General features: G+C 38.6%; 1 protein-coding gene across 1 annotated transcript in view; it reads left to right on the top strand.

Moving 5' to 3' along the window:
- The first annotated feature begins 1976 nt into the window (after nucleotides 1–1976).
- Nucleotides 1977–17946, top strand: part of doc2b (double C2-like domains, beta) — a 133733-nt gene continuing 117763 nt past the window's right edge. Inside the window, exon 1 of the mRNA XM_032577236.1 lies at nucleotides 1977–2628. Within this exon, the coding sequence (XP_032433127.1) occupies nucleotides 2295–2628 (334 nt within the window). The 5' untranslated portion in view covers nucleotides 1977–2294. The remainder of the gene's footprint in view (nucleotides 2629–17946) is intronic.

Here is a 17946-nt window from a genome sequence, read left to right on the forward strand (position 1 = left end):
TCACCGATGTCCGGTGAGAAGAAAGGTGTAATTTTACAGCGGCATGGACAAGTGCAGCTTCAGCGTGAGCATGTCTGCTGTAGCCGGGCACATGCACACTGACAGCCACGTCCACGTTTGGAGCAGATGGTAAGCAATTATGAAATGTGTGATAACATCAGGGTACATAATTGGAGCACTGGGAAGTGGAAATGACTCTGTGGTTCTTGAATGAAAGACCGAACAAATGTGTTTATGTATTTATTAGGGCAAAGAAGATTAAATCTTTGAGTTAAACGTTTGGTGACAGAAAAGAGATGAAAGGATTGGATGAAGTGAGAGAAATTGAGGCTGTAAACAGAATTTTTGCCAGTGTCGACAGCTCTGCCACTTGTCTATAGTTTGTTTAAATTTCCCCCTGACAAGGATTTACAGTCAAAACAGGAACCACTTTATATGGTTTGTCTTTAATTAGACAAAATCTTTTTAACAATGTTTGTAGATGGCAGATTGGACATAAACTTTTATCTTAATATACTTTTTACTTAGTTTGGTGACAGTATTACAATTTTGCACTTGTTCCAAATTTTTGTAGTTTCACTATCTCAAAAAGGCTGTGATATCCAAACCCCCAAATTTAAAATACTCTGATGCCACAAAATTTTAAAACTAGTGTTTTACACTTTTATTTTGTTCTGACTTTATTTTTACCTGCTCAGCAATGAACTTTACAGGCAGTATCCTAATAAAACTGGGTAATCAAATGTTTGTATTAATGGAATCAATGGGGTTTATTATGTTTTCCTGATTTAAAACAGTTTTCCAATTTTTTGCTTTGAACAATTTGGAGATTGTTCTTAGTCTATTGTCTGTAAGAACAATAGGTCTCTTATTTTTGGAAAACACTTTTATTTTTTATTAAGTTTTTTTAACAACTGCACCCAAGTTTGTGTTGGAGTAAAACTTATTGGTTGTTTGTGCTCTGAAAATGAAATTAAAATGGATGGGAAGAAATCTAATAAAAGACATAAACTTAGTTTTATAAATAATGTCTTCAATTTTAAGAAGATTTTAGTTGGTCATTCAGAGTGCGTTCACACCAGCCCTGTTTAGTTTGTTTTCATACAACAAGCTAACATTTTTGCATTGATATTGTCTGAATACATAATTAAACTCTAAAAAAAGCTAATTCTGGTCCGTCTACAAACCTCCGTCTCTGTGCAGTGGAAGTGAACTTTGGTGCGCTTTCATTGCATATGTGTGTGTTTAGCGCTAACATGAGAAATGGCTCATGGTCAAAAAACAAATCCTACAACCGCTAAAATCGTACACCACTCCATTTTTGGAGTGATGAAAGAGATGGAAGTCTCAAAAAAAGATTTCCCTCTCTTTTTGTGGAGATGGAAGTTGGGCTCATAGTCTTCATCTGAGATTTTTGTGTTGTTTCCTTCAGTGGTTCTTGGTAAAGCGCCTCCTCAGGTGATGAGGGGAACAGGTTTTTCAAAATGTCTGGTTTGCTTGGTGGGTACAAAAGCCCATTTCCAAGATATTTTCTTGCAAATTTTTAACTTTTCAAACTCAGAAATTTACACATTTTTTTCTAGAAAATTTTGAATATTCATCTCAAAATTTCAAAATTTTTGGAAAAAACATACTTATTTTTATATAAATGTATATATAGCAATGTGTCTACAATGACCCTAATATGACATCATGGTTTACTGACTGAAAAGCAGCAAACAAACTGAAATTGAGTCACTAAACATCAATTTATGGCTCATTTTCCAGGTTATCACACACACGCACTCACACACACATTCCTCTGTGTTTGAGTGTGGCATGTCTCTGGATGTCCCCTCCCACTGACAGATGGATGAGGTTAATATCATAATTAAGCGCCGCGGCCGACGGTTCCTGTTTACCACTCGGTTGCTAGGCAGTGACATCAGCTGATCCCTCCCTCTCTCCTCTCTAATCCCTTACGCTCTTGCTCGCCCGTCTCTCTCAGCTCCGTCTCTCCCAGATAGGCGGCGCAGACACGGGCAGAGTGTGGGGGTATAGGACGAGCAGAGAGCAGGGGGTAGATAGTAGCGTGTGTGTGTATGAGAGGCTGGCAGACGGCATGGTCTGGGTGTGGGGACACACTCCGGGAGCCTCCATGTAGAGCGACATCACCTGGACCTGTCCAGCGTTCAGAGAAGCAACAGGCGGCAGGAGTGCTCCCAGCAGCTCCTCGTTTTTTTTAACCTTTTTTTAGTTTTTTTTTTTTTTTTTTTGCGTTGTTTTGGGAGTGAGCTCCAGGCTGGACCGCATGCATGACACAACGCAAAGGCGAGAAACCCACCATCAGTATCCAAGAGCACATGGCCATTGACGTGTGCCCCGGTCCCATCCAGCCCATCAAGCAGATCTCCGACTACTTCCCCCGTTACCCGCGGGGCCTCCCCCCCGTGGCACCCCAGCCAGCAGGCCACGCCGGGCCCCTGCGCTCTGCCCTCTCCACGCCTGCGGCCGCCGCCGCCACCTCAGAAAGTGATCGCCCCAATGAGGACAGCCCTGAGCGGGCGTGTGCTGGAGCCTCCGCCTCCCTGCAGGCCGTCAGGAGGGACGAGGAGCCGGACGTGGAGGGATACGACTCAGACGACTCCAGTGAGTGTTTAATTTCTTACTGCATCTCGTTTTCTGCCACCAGTTCCCAGGCATCCCTCCTGTCTGATTTTATCTCCAAGCTTTTATTTTGTCTCTCTCTTTATCTCCAATCGTCTGATTCGAACATAAACGATGTATCTCTGCGCCGCCGATAACTCTTTTGGTCTCAGTCGACAGGCAGCCAACTGTTGCTGCTGCTGCGAATCCAGCATCTCCCCCCCTTCCTTCTGCTGCTCAGCTCTGATTCCTCTGAAAGAATAATGCGTGTGATTTTTACTGCAACAAAGCATCGCATGAGGCTGTGTGTGTTGATAAGAGTGCGTTTTTTAAAAATCACCCATGTCTGAGGGGGGTATGCTAGAGGTTTGGTCTCACCAAGCCGAGTGATTCATGGCTTCTCAGATTAACCGCCCAGTGGAGCTCATCCACATACTGTACCCAGAAAGGCAACTTCTGTCTGGCTGGCTGGTTTTTGTTTGGGTTTCTGACGCATGAAGATGTAAGGCTTTTTTGTGAATTTAATCTTACTGGAGATTTATGGAAATATTGAACCGTCGAACACCAGAGATCTGTGTTTGGTTTTTTTTTCACTTCCAAACCCACTACCGACGTCTGAGGTTTAGTTTCAATCATTACTGATCCAATACAGAAAAATATTGCTAAATTGACTGAATTTGTTTCACATATTGTTCCCAGAAAGGCAAATTCAGTCTGTCAGGCTTGTTTTTCTTTATTTGTATCACCTTTAAGATGCTAAGCTTTTAAATTTTTTTTAATCTAACTGGATATTTTTCTGGAACGATTAACTGAAATTAATCAGTTATTGAAATAATTGCCAACTAATTTAGCAATCAATTAATCATTAGAGTATACACACTCAAAAGACCAATTGCAGAAAGAACAACTGGTCAGAGCCGTAATTAAGCCAAAATTGTACAAAAAATATTTACATTTGGGTTTAAGATAAAAAAAAACCCTTCTTTGTCTGTAAATATATTCTACCCAGAATTCCCCAAGTGTCATAGTTTTAGCTTCACCTGCTTCAAATTCTGTAAATATATATAAATAAATCTCCTATTAAGCACCTTTTGCTATCTTTTATTAATCAGTTAATCCCAAAAATAATCAACAGATTAACCCTACATCGAATTGATGTAAAGTTAAGCAGAAACAACTGAGCTTTTCGCATCTTTTTTAGCTATATGTTTAGCTGCAGTTGTATCCTTTGCTGCAAATGATCAAGCGTTGACTAAAGTAAAGCTATGTGATTGCATCTTAAGCAATAACATTTTAATTTTCTTATTTAAAAAAATATATTTTATTTGTTTGTTGTTGTTTTTTGTATTTCTAGTGTTGTATAAAATAAGATTAAGTGGTTAACTGGAAAAATCTGCAGAATGTGCAAACCTTTATATGTGATTAATTGTCAGAATAATCATTAAAATAATCATTATTTGCAGTCCACCTGGATATCTATGAAAATACCGAACAGTCAGAGATAAAAAATGAAAGTAAACTGCTTTCTGAGCCCACTTGTTCCTTCTACCTGAATCTCTTTATTTTTCCAACGCTGTTGTCTGATGGATCAGAAGCAGTGAAGGTATTTCTGTTTCAGCTTTCAGCTGCTGAACAGGATGAACGCCTCCCATCATGTTCGACTCTTACCGAACGTTTGCTGCAGGTATGCTTTGCAGAAAGGGCTTGTGATTGCAGGTTAATGTGTGACAGTAGTGTGCCTTCTGCAGGAGTTAATCCACCCAGAGTGGCATGCTGTGGGGAGGGTTAGGCCAGTTCTTAATCCAGAGCTGGACAGGAGGGTTGGAGGGCAGAGATGGGGGATGGTAGGCAGTAGAAAGGATGGATTCTCCTGGCAGATGTTGCTTTATGACCTCCACTGGGCAGCCAGGGTTTTACTCAGTGAAGAAGCACAGTCTATTAATCAGTCAGACCAGTCCTCAGCCTGTGAGACAATTCACTTTTCTGTGGAGAGACTCTGAGGAATTTTGGCTTTGGCTGGAAACTTGTTTTCTGACTCAGAATTAAAAATATTTCCTGCCAAGTGATTCTGTTTTCTTGAACGCTTGTGTTTTCCAGCCATTTACGTACAAACAGACCAATTAAAAGGTTATGGCAAATTTTAGATTTCGTCTAATGCTTGGATGTGCTGAGGCTGATCTTTTAAATAATTTTTTGCAGATCCAGATTCCTCTTTAAAGATGCATTTACACCAACTTTGTAAGCAAACTCCGGTTAGTTTTTCTAAAAAGTCCGGTTCATTTTTGAAGGTGTGAATGTGTAATAAAAGTCTAAAGTGGACCAAAAAAGCAAACTCTGGTCCGCCTACAAACCTCACTCTGTTTGGTTGAAGTGAACTCTGGTGCATTATGAATGTATATGTGAATGCCAAGAGGACCAAAGACAGCTCTAACAGCAAGAAGCAGACTACAATGCAGTGCATTCTGGGTAATGCAACCATAACAAACAAGAGAGTCTTGCACTAGCAGGAGAAATGGCTGTGATTAGAAAATATCAATTTTACAACCCCTAAAACCTGACACCACTCCATTTTGGTTTACATTTTGAAGGAAGTTGCTTTTAGTATCTTCTTCAGAGATTTTTGTGTTATTTTCTTCAGCGCCCCCCAAATGTGAGGAGGGGAACATGTTGCTTTAAGGGTTTGGATTGTTTGACTCAGTTGAGTGGGAAAAAAAAAAATGCAGCAGCTGAAATCTAGCAAATATTGCAATTTTGGTCCACAATCAGACAGAGTGTACCGGACCTATTCTTATTGCACATGAAATAAAAGAGAAAAAAAAAAGCTTTTATTTGCTTTTATAAAACCTACTGTGGAAGGGCAACAGTTGGAGACCCCTGAGCTCGACTATAAGAAGATTCACGAGCAGCACTGAAAAAAATAGTTTTAACCTTTAAGCTCTGAGTGGTTAGTAATTATTTATAATAAAAGCTGTAAGAACAGTTACTGTTCAAGAGCAAGAACAGAATTGACATTTTGAATTTTCTTTTTTATCTTATGTTTGCAATTACTGCAGTTAGCACAGCTAGCATTACTAAAACAGCAGTTTCTTTGTGTGTTCCCAGGAGGATGTAGATCCTTACCGTAAAGGAGGAGTAATATGTCTTTTCTAGGCACATAGGGCCATTTTATAGCACAATCAAGTAACTGTCTCCTTCAGTTATTATGAAGTCTTAAATTTTAGTGAAAGAATTTTGACTTTGCATCATAGCTGTTTCTGACTACTTCAAATTCCGTTTATGGGTCGATTTTAAAGTTGTTGAGTCTATAGTAATGTCACCAGATCATAACAAGATGGAGAAGTCTAAGAAAAATAAAAGCATTGTTTGCTTCGGTCATTTTTTACTTCTGTATTTACCACGTTTGACTTCTTCTGGTACAGAATTGTGACTCATCTCACGTCAACGACGTAAAAGTCAGATAATATTCGACACGACCGTTGAGACTTCAGACGCTCTGAAATGTATCCAATTTAGTACCACTTATGGAAGTGGCACAAATCAATTTTTGGGGCTAATGAAAAGATTGGAATTGGGCAGTTCAGACATGAAATTGTGGCATAAAGGCAGAAAATATGATTTTTGCCTACTGTGTGTACGTAGCTTAAGTAGTCTTTAGTCAGAACTGCACAGAATTACAAGTCAATGTTGTCAAAAGTAAAAAGAAAAGAGAAAAATAGAAGAGTAGGGCAAAGAGAGATTGTAATAGTAATTTTTATCAATCTCTATTCATTTTTCTAACAGTGTTTTAACTCACCAAACATGAGTGTTTGCACTACAAACGCAAATGTTGGGTTTGAAAGTTCAGTTAATTTAACGCCAACCGCTATCATGAGGACACAGTGACACAACATTTCCAGTACAGTTGCTGTGTTTTTAGCAGCAGAGAGCCGCTGCATGTGCATCATGAACGAGTGTTTCCCTGATCCTCTAAAGCAGCTGAAGCATCTCTGAAACTGGAGCACTGGAGGAAGAGCTTAGTCATTTGTTGTTGAGGGGGAAAAATCCCAATGCCAGAGCTTTGAAGCTGCATTTTAGAGCTGCATGTTTTGCTGTTGCTCAGCATCAGTGCACCTTGGTCCACTGAAGGAATATGGATCTCACTATATATGTATGAGAATGAAACAACTGAAGAAATGTTCATCTCAGGGTTGTTCAGCTAGAAAGATTACCGATTTATTCAGCTGATTGCTCTTTTCTCTATCGCAAATTGAGATCTGTTTGAGCCTAGCTTGATCACCATGGTAACATAATCTAAACTCATCTACTCCAGATCCCTGTGCTGTGTATTTTGGCCAAAAAAAACTCAGTACTTACTCTCAAAAAGTAGCGGTACCTATGTTGAAGATGTGTAAGAAGCCAAAAAATAAATCATTACATATATATGTCGCTCTAGCATAATTTCATATTTAAGAATTTAGAAAAAATACAAACTTTATTTATAGGAAGACACTGATTGATTGACAATAAAACTGCAAATGTTTTCTTGTTTGCACACTAAAACAATAAAACAGTTTTTTGTTGTGCAAGTTTTTCTCATTTGGAATGAGAAAAGCAGGAATGTAAACGTCCTTCCTCACACCTCACTGCTACGTAGAAAGCCTTTTTAATCAAACTGTCATGTTTTTAGAGTGTGGAAGCCGGAGTGCCCAGAAAGAATCCACGCATGCGCATGGAGAGTTTACAGTTTTAAATATATATATTTATTTTTGGTTTGGTCTTCTGTTTATTTGCTGTAATTTTTTCATCAACATTACTTTTAGAAGTAGAGAATTTTCACACCTAAAAATCTGCATCTTTGCTCAACTAAGAGCTTCCTTTCACTTTGACTACTTTTCTGTGCTTTGCAGCATTTTCTCCAACAGCAACTGCTTTAGGTTCAAGTTTGGCAAATAAACATCCTCATATGAAGGCAGTTGTCAGAAAATGTTGTGCAGACTTGAGGAGGTTCTGCTTAGCAGCTTCTTGTCCAGAGAATTTATAAAGGTCAGTTTTAGAGGAGAAACTGAACTGAATCTCCTCATTATAAAATAAAATCAGATTTTTTTTGTTTGTTTTGGTGATCCTTCTTAAACAGAAGCAAAAGATGGATACATTTATAAGTATCCTGTTATGTATTTAATTCATAATCATTGACTAAATTTCTCTACTTTTTTACACGTTATTATTTGCTGTTTTTTTCCTTTCTTACTCTGGAGCCGTTCAGTCGTATGGAGCTTAAACAACAGATTGTATCAAACTTAAGGTTTGTGTTTGATAATGGCTAGTTGTGATTACAAAACCCTCCCTGAAAAAATATAAAGAAAACCTTATAAAATATTATAGACATTTTTGGGCAGAAGAAAAAAACTCTTTGGTTATTTAAGAGCGAGTTTTGTTTGTTTGTTTTTACCTCTCTCCATCTTCCTCTTCCAGATTTAGTTGAAGGAACTTCATCTGCCTTACTTGAATGTTGGGGAATGGCTTAGAGAAATAAGCCTATAATTAAAATAATTTAAAGCACACAGACAATCTATGATTAATTTAAGAGTAAAGTCTAAATAAAAAAGGATCCGTTATGTTTATTATATAGGAAGTCATTTTGTGAATGAATTATTTCTGAACATGGGAGTTTCTTCCCTACATATGTTGTAATTGTAAGCTGATTTTTTTTCTAACTTTGTCAGCAGTATGAGAAATAACCACAGCAGTAGCAGATGAATTTATTTCACATTTTTTGACACATCTTTAACAGGGGTGCTAAGAAGCGTGGGGAGTGTGTTTTTCTGTAAAATAATAGCATCTGTTCAGGTGTGTTACATCAGTTTGTTTATGTTTGTGTTGACAACGGCTCCGATCGGTTTCCTGGAAGCCACTTTTTTTTTCTTCGGCAATTTTGTGTTTCCAACACTTTTTGAAGCAACACAATTTATCTCTGGAGAAATAACAGAAACCAGCCTGATCTCTCGTTCAAGCTGAGCCAATTCCCTAAATGTTAAAACAAATTTGTTTTGGTAACACCGATGTAGCAAGCATTTCATCTGCCTGGAAACGGGCTGCGCAAGTTCAGAGATCCCAGTTGACGCCCACGTAGATGTCCACCACCGTGTCACAATGCCTTTAGCTTTTGTCAATAAACTGAAAAAACACAGCCGTGGATCACAGAGCTAACATTTTACAGCCGAAGTTGCAGATAAATCAGCTGAACATCAGTTTATGCAAACATCAAACCAAAGTTCCTCTCCATCCTTTTGCTAATAAGACTATTAGTCAGAAACAACTGCCAGAGGATCATCTTAATGACTTTGCAATCACCTGAAGTGTCATCAGTGTGGCAGGATAATTACAATGTCAGCTCCGCTTCCCACAAGGAAATAAAATTTTAAAAATCCCAAGCAGGAATCCAACAAATAAATAACCAAAGCAGGAGACATTCCTTTGCTTGTTAGCAACTAAAAGTAGTATCCAATGAGTGCAAGCATTATAAAAATATGATGCATTGTGAAAGAAATGAATAACAAGTGAGTGAGTCTGATGCAATGTCCCAATAATCCCTGGCTGCTGCTGCTGCTGCCATGGGAGCTGAAAGGAGACGGAGAAACATAAGCTGCAGAGACAGGACTGCTTTAAAGGCGGCATCACAGACGTCTTTATTAACGCAGACTCTTTATTATGTTGGTTGAAGCTGATTAAGGTGCTTATTGTTGTGTCTGAAGTTATACCGATTCTATGCTTTTGGAGTCTGGTTGAGATCTGCTTGTTTCCAGTTTCACGGGGGAAACATATGAAGTTATGGGTCATTTCCTGACCAGAAAACAGCCTTTTGCTGTAATGACCAGCTGATTCGAATAAATTAAGTTGACTAAGAAAAAAATGTTTTACTTTCAATCATTTTTATTGGTTAAACTTTTGTGCTCCACAGGCTGATATAGGGCCGTATGCGTTGGTCATGTTCAACTACGGTCACTGGTTGGTTCCATCTAATCTACAGATTTATAACAAATGTGATTTAGAAAAAACTTGGAAGTCAGACATAAGATTTGTTGCCGACCTCAACAATTCAAGCATGATGCATGATGAGTAGCTGATGCAAGGTTTGCCGATTGCTCCAACTGGAGCCATTGTGCGTTTTTAAATATCTGCTGAAGTTTGACAAATCTTCCTGCTATGTTTTCTCCTAAGATATTTGTTCAATTGGTGTCTTTTCTAAAGTCCTTCAACTTTTCTTGAATTCCCTTGGTAGGGACCAGACGTCCCTTGGTTTGGTCCAAGGGACATTGACCAGACCATAGAACAGCAATGCATTCTGGGTACAGAATGAACATAATTTGATGCACTGCATCACGGTGGAGACTGTGAGGGCAGGAAACGGAACTGCAGCGTAATCAGTCAACACAGATTTCAAAATAAGAGCATGAATATACACGTCTAAAGTCTTAACTAAAACCTCTGCACAGATGCGAAACTTTATTCAACTGAAAATTCACAAAAGAGCCTAATAAGTTGTTGCTTTAGAATTTATCCAGAAAAATTCACTTGGGGGAAACTAAGTGAGCTAAACAATAGTAAAAACATCTGGTAAAACGCTAAGGCGTTAAAGTAGGGCAAACACTCTCACATGCAGTGTAAGTGCTATGAAGGGACACCAATGACCCCAGCAGTCATGTTTTTAGACTGTTGGAAGAAGCCGGAGTACCTGGAGAGAACATATATATGCACAGGGAGAACATGCAAATTTCATGCAGAAACACCCCAGATTTCCAAAATGTTTCAGCCAAATATTAAAAAAGCAAATATTTAGGAAATGTGTTTAAACTTTTAAATAAATCGAAATAGATTTCAGCAAGTTTAACAAGAGACAGATTACAATGTCTTGACTACTGGGTCAGAGAATGCTGCAGCGGGAACAAAAGTAGACAAAAGAAGGAACAATGGTGAGCGGGATCATGGGTTTTCAGCCGCATGGGGACAGTTGGACACAGCTCACAACTAATCAGTGGGTCTCAGATTCAGCTGTGAAAAACAAACCAAAACATTTTGCATGTACAAGATGTCTTGCAGTTATGTATGAAAAATGATTTAGCTGTATGTAATTAAGACGAACAACTCTGACCTTTCCCTTTCTGGCAACAAAAGCGGCTGTTATTACTCATAATGCTCTTGCAGGGAAACAAAAGAATAGAAATCTGTTTCGAATGATTTATGGCTTGAAAATGTTTGGCGGCTGTTTGATGTCTCACAGCAGGGATTTGAAAAGAAAACAACGGGAAACAACAGAGGTGAGTTTAAGAGTATAGTACTGTGAAAATTCAGTTTTTGTTGCTAATATGATTCACGGCCACAAAGTTTTAAAATGTTAAAATCAAAGATAAAACAGGAAAAACAAAAAGCTGCTGCAAATGTTATTTATTGAGGTAAAAATCTCCATTGTGGCCCTATTTGAGCTTATAACTGCTCAGTTTGTATGAGAGCTAGATGATATGGTTTAAAATAGTGAGATTTTTTGGTACCAGATCTAATTGTTTGGGGGGTTTTTTTCTGTATAAGAAATTCCAAATGACAAAAATTATTGTCAAATGTGGCTTTTATTTCAATCACCCCTTCTGTGAGTGCTGCAACAGAGTATTATTAATTCATGAAAACTTTTCTTTAACTGTGAGAATAAAGTCATGAAGTCATAATATTAGCAGAATTAAGGAGCAATCTTACCAAAAGAACACATTCAAATTTAGAGTAAAAAGTTGTTTTTCAATTAGAAGAGTAGCTTCTAGAGTTATAGAGTTATCAAGATCCATCTATGTGGTTTTCTTCGAAATTCACCCTGACGTTTGCGTGATCATTTCAAAGTTCTGCTACTGATACAACTTTGATGCAGATGTTAGAAGTATTTTCTTACCTGTAAAATGATACCAAAGTACAACTTGGCAAGATGCTCAACATTCCTCATTCTAAATTTTTATTTTTCATATTGTACTTCTTATGAAATTACTGCTTTATTCTCCTAAAATCATGACTTTAATCTGGTAATATTATGACATTATTCCCGTAATTAAAAAAGTAAAATTTATTACAGCCTGGCCCTAATATTCTATTGTGGACTTCACTTGAGTTCAAAGTCCAAATAAGTAGAAGCTTTAACACACACTTGTCAGACAAGATGGCCTATGAACTATGGAAACCTAAGGAGTACATTGGAGAAAAAAAATTCCGACTTTCTAAAATAAATAAAATTGATTTATTGCCTACTTTATATTGTGACATTTTATTGATATCCCAATAGTACCACAAAATATCAAGATAACCTTTAAGTCCATATCGTCCACCCCTAATAAGATAAACTTCTTCCATTGGTGTGGAAGGATGTTTTGTTTAGGCCATATTAATTCTCTTTAATTTAGTTAGCAGTGGTCTTGTAACAATGAAAACAAACAATCGGCGTTGAATTTAAAGCGTGCTCAGTTACCAGCTTAGCCTCTGTGTTTCTCCAGGTTGCAGAGTCGGGTACTTTTTTATCACACTGGCTGCGAGGCTGATCCGATCATTCGTGGACTCCTACATATGAATCACACACTGAGGTGAAGTAATTCCTCCCTCCTGGTGGTGTAGCAAGCACCGCTGTGGTGAAAATGAAAACGCTGCCTCAGTTTGAATTTGCTAGTCTATCAACAACTTGGGAGAGATATCGTTCAATGTGTTGTTCTGCGCCAAATGCAAAAGAAAAAGCATCGCTTGCCTTCCTGTTTGTGATTTTAAAGCAGCCACTGCCGTCCCAAATTGGCTCCTCACCGTCCTACGGGACGTGATCCAGTATCTCTATGCTTCTCTCTGGGGGGTGGGTGGAGTTGGGGAGGCAGTGCTGTCCCTCATGAACCAAATCACACAGGGACATCTCAATTCTGGCTAAAAACCTGCTGGCTAATCAGCATAACAGCAACATTTTCTAATTTATTGTGACTCAACCTTGAGTTTAATTGAAAGGGAAAAGTGCATCCCCCACCAAGTGTCCATTCCCACCCACACGCATACACACATCCCCAAAGGGGGGCTAATCAAAAACCATTTGAACATGAGGATCTGTGCCACATTAATTAATGAAGGTTTGTAGTGCTTGTTGAGGGCCACATGCCAGTCGGGGCCCAGAGAAGTGACCACTGTGACCCACATGACCAAGCTGTGTCTTGTGTTTTTCGGAGATAAGAGTCTCCATCCATGAGCTGAGCACCAGCGTTCGTTTATAACAGGCAGCCAGGGAAAACGAGTGATCCATGGAATATCTGAAGGGAATGAATGGTGTTGTTTTAGATTTATCACAGAGATTTATTCAGAAATGGAAAAAACATCTCAGATCCTAAATCTGCTTGTTAGAAAAGATATTTTGAAATCAACTTTTGCACCAAAATAATCAACAAGTGATTGATTATTAGCTCAAAGTCAAATTCTAGCCTTTTATTTTTTATATACTGAGATAATCGCACATCCTTATAAAGCTACTGCCATGGGTTTGTGTGCTCATAAAGTGTTTGGTAGGGATGGGCATTTTGTTGCATTGTTTATCATTTTTGTGATAACTATCTTACAAGAATTTTCATTCTCACAATAAATGTAACTGAGAAAAGTAACTGAAAATCTGTTAACATTAAGGCAATGTGTAGCAACTGTTGAGGAAAAATTATTATTTTCAGTGCTTAATACAGTTAATCTTACGGCATGTGTAAAAGGTATAGTCAACACTCTTATTTTGAACAGGTTTGTGTTGAGCATTCGGGATTGGGCCAGATGAGCAGGCATTCAGACAGGCAGGGGCCCCCCGCTGTGTGGCCACAGCACAGGAGGCCATAAAATTAGCATTTTCCTGCAGGGCAATAAATTGAGCTTGGGAGAGAGAGACTTTAGATTTCACAGGTATCTGTGAAATTTTATCTCAGGTTGTTCTGTACCCAGAATGACCGTGGAGCCACAGGGGGTCAGGGCGCAGCGGTTCGCTCTTTTGTTTTGCCAGAGACCAGATGGCCCTTTGATCTTTGCTGTAAATTAGGGGGAGTTCCTAAGTTTCTCTGAGTGCTTAAGAGAGTTTCCAGTTGGTCAACTAAAGGAACGCCTTACTTGAATATATTAAACAGAAGAAACACGCTTACAGTATAAGACTTCGTGTCAGGAGAAAAAATTCAGAGAGCGGCCACTATTTTGCTTTTTTCCATCGGCTCTCTCCAAAGACGCATCTTTGCTTTTTGTTCGTCTTTGTTTTGTTTTTTGTCTGTCTTTGTCTTGTCTGTCTTTGTTTCTATAAGGTAAAGAATGCATATCTCTGTTCCTCTGCAGCTTTGTTGATTGATTCATGCGTTGCTTTGTATGGAATTAAACTCTGTGATTCTGTGACGTCAACACGCGCATTATTGTTGTTTCACTTTAGCAGCACGCCCCCCGCTAAGGACCTGGGAGTTTAAGGAAGAAAGAGCCAAACGTTTTGTCCAAAGTTAATATTAAATTATTCTTCCTTAATACAACCTAAAGCAAAATACTGTATGTGTGCATCTCATGTTAACTAACTTTGAAAACACTTAGCGCACTTAGCTTCCCCTAAATGATTTTTTCCAGGTAAATTCTAAAGCGCTAATTTACTTGACTGTTTTTTAAACATTACGTTGAATAAAGTTTGACATCTGTGTTGAAGTTTCGTTATCGACTGTTACAAATTCTTCAGTAGTTACACGTTTATGCTTGAAGTGTGGGAAGCCTGTTTATGCTGCATTTCCATTTTCTCTCCTCATGTACTCTCTCTTTTTCTCCAACTTTATTTCAAACAAGAAACAAGCGGGTACAAAATAACAGACAGTAGAAAAGAAGATATAAACATGAACAAAATATCTAAGTGTGCTAATAGAACATGTAAATTATGTCAAATTAAATTAGTGCGTGAAGATTGTAGTCTATCAAGGGCAGACATAATTTGAATTTAAGTTAGCGCTTTAGCATTAGCTTCCACTAAATACAGTGTTGTGTAGAGCTTTAGCATTAGCGAAACTCAAGGCTATAATTAGTGCTTAATATTTAGAAGAACTAACTTTGGCGATAATAAAACAGTAATTTGATTCCCTGCACTGAAAAGATTGTTTACATAAATTGCTCAACTTTGTTCACAACACATTCAGGATAAATCAGTTACCCAGTTTCTGAAGCTTTCCTTTAGAAAGTCAATCATAAAAACGCCTTCTGTTTTACTTTTTTACATGCTGCCCCAGATCTTTCGAACAAAGCAGAGGTACTGTGAAAATAAATGACAGTCAGGGGTTGTGCCATGGTCTGTGATGTAGTTAATTAAAACAATTTGGAGATCTGACTCTAAAACAAAGTGGCTAAAACCGAAGTAATTTTCCTCCTAAGCCTTTAGAAGCTGCTGAGTGGCCCAGTGAGAGCACTTTTTCACAAAGCTTTGATAATGTCGGGAAAAGAAACGGCAGTCAAATGTAAGACAGGAATAATCTAATATTTCCCAATGCACTGTCCTCATTTAGATCCAGAAAATGAGTGAAACTCTTTTTTTCCCCTTACTTTTTATCTGGGTTATGTACTGTAAGTTCAAAACCTGCAGGACTAAGTTATGTTTCAAGTGGAGAGCAGACGTCTTTTAGCAAGGTGTACCTCCTAACAGTGTTGTAGTCAAGACCACCTAACCCGAGACCAAGACAAGACCAAGACCAGCGCCCCGCGCTACATGACACAATAAAATGTGAAATATAATCAAAATTGCTAATCAAATTGATCTGAAAGATTCACATTCCCATAAAAACACATAGATATTAAATTCTTAGAGCTGAAATAAATGTAACCAATATTAAAAGCAGAACAAACAAATAGAAACACGTAATTGGTAAGTCACGTTATTGCTTGGATTTTAATTGGTGCGTTTTGCATCCAGTGAAAACAAACATGTTAACAAATGAACTGGACAGTATGCTGTAAGTTTAGTGATATTTCCACAGTTGCGGTCTTGACTGGTCTTGAAATAAAATCCCGAGTTCTCAGCGCCCGAGACCGAGACAAGACCGAGACCATCAAAAAATGGTCTCGAGACCAAGACCTCAACTACTACAACACTGCCTCCTAATAAACAAGTTGGCAGTAAAGTCCACTGGGGATAATCTCCCAAACACTTATCGTCCACCTTTCTAGGGAAATAAGAAAAGGAAGCACAGAGCCATCTGTTGCTTCTCCCAAACCGATCTGTTTCTAGACCTCCGTAAAACAACATTCTCCTGAAAACATCCCCCAAGCCTCATAACACTCAGTTCAATGTAAAGAGCCATTTGAGCGCTGCAATGCCCAGCACAGTGGAATCCTATTAAGAGTGCAACTGCAAGCTGCCAAGCAGTAGTAATGAGTCACTGTGGTGTCCCATGTTTTGTTTTCTTGTGAATGACCCAACAAAGCCGGATAGATTTCAGCGAGGTCACATTATGGGTTATTATCCTCCCGCCTCTCAACAAAAACAGCCGAGTGCTTTAAGTTGGCTGTCGCTCTGCTGCAGAAGCAAACTCTGCCTCTGCCCTCACTTCATCCCGCTAAGCACATTATGTAATGATAATGCTAGCTATTATACAGATCCATTTGACGTCTGGCGCTGTCATCAGCTGGGAGGAATGTTGTTTGGCTTTAGATTCTCACACTTTATTTGAACACAGATGAAGACATTTTTAAGCGCTTCAGGAGCTTTTAAAATGTAAAATCCACCTGCTATTTATGCAGCATGGCGGCCCCTCTAGCGGTGTTTTATCTGGGAAGAAACAAGCAAACAAAAAAAACAGTTACTCAATTTGCCCAAATTAACTCCCAATGTCTGATCAGTTCTCTGCCCACGGAAAACGATGAATCAAAACTCACCTAATGTAGCCACAGCTACTCTGAGTGGGCAGTCTGTCCGCTGAGAGCTCAGCTCACCACTTTTTAAATTCTTGCTTTTTGTCTGTTTTGTATTCTCTGGCTGGAAGCATGAAGGTACCGTGTACAGTTTAATGAGGTACATTAGGGATATCTGAGCAGGCAAGTTCAAAGCTTTCATGTTTTTCTTACTTCCGAGTGGCTCTTGCAACTAAGCGAAGAGTTGCCTTATGCACTTGATCATTTTAAGATGTAGCTTCAGAATAAGCTACCACGGAATAAATTTTATGTAATTGACTTCCAGATTTGAACACCATGGTTTAGATAGTGGACAGAGTTCATCCAAGCCCTGGACAGAGGCTCAGAACATTTCCAGAACTAGAGGACTAATGTCGAAGCAAGATCTAGAGAAGATGTATTTATCTTTAGTCCTGTTGATTACTGCAGCTGTTTCTTCACAAGTCTATCTTTAGAAATAAACTTAATTGATTTGATTACACCCCAAGTTCAAATTCAACATGGCTGCCTTGCATACAAAACCTTGAGGGCTATGTACCTGCACATCTAATAGTGTAAATTGTGTAATACACAGAACCTCGCTGTTTAGTATCTTTACTGAAGCATGTTACATCCTGTACAGCCTCTTATTTGTGAACATGTTCCTGTTGAGAAATGTGTTTGTTAGTTCTGACTTCAGAGAGAGATGGATCGCGGTAAAGGCTCATTGGTCTGACATACACAGCTTAGATATGACAGAAGAGGCAAGATGCAGCACTGTCTCTGGCATGTGATGAAAGGGAATCTAAACCAAACGAAGAATATGTTGGACAGTTTTTCATGTTTTAAACCTGCTGTTCCCTGGAAACCCTGAAATCTGCTCTGCTCTGAGATTTTCATGCCTTGTTTATAACACTTGAGAATAAAAGGTAATCATTTTATATTTAAGAATACTATTCCAGCCACTTATTATCACCTCGTTGAATTTGGTGATGATGAACAAAAGAAACATCTCTGATTATTAGGGATGGACCGATAAATCGGCTGGCCGGTAAATCAGTGCCTCCCTACTGATTAGTGTTTTTATCCCTTCTGCATGTAGCTTTATGTATTTTTGCTTGGCTTCATCTCTGAGATCTTCTGATGGTATTTAGTGAAATAGGTAACCATTTGTCACAGACCATATTGCAACACTGAGTCAAACACTACTTGCTATAAGAACACACCATATGGCTGCAAATTGGCATCTGTTCTGGCATCTTGTGTACTTGAAGCTTTACAAATAAAACATTTTTTATTTTCTGTAAATGCTAAGAAACCCATCAAGATCTCAAGATTTCACCTCATTTTTGAGTATCTTGTAATTAGTATCTGCTTTCACTTTCTTCAAGCTTTTTAGGATTCCTGGTTATGTAACAGAGCAGGGAACAACTT

This window comes from Xiphophorus hellerii, chromosome 11 (assembly GCF_003331165.1).
Source record: "Xiphophorus hellerii strain 12219 chromosome 11, Xiphophorus_hellerii-4.1, whole genome shotgun sequence".
Lineage (NCBI taxonomy): Eukaryota > Metazoa > Chordata > Actinopteri > Cyprinodontiformes > Poeciliidae > Xiphophorus > Xiphophorus hellerii.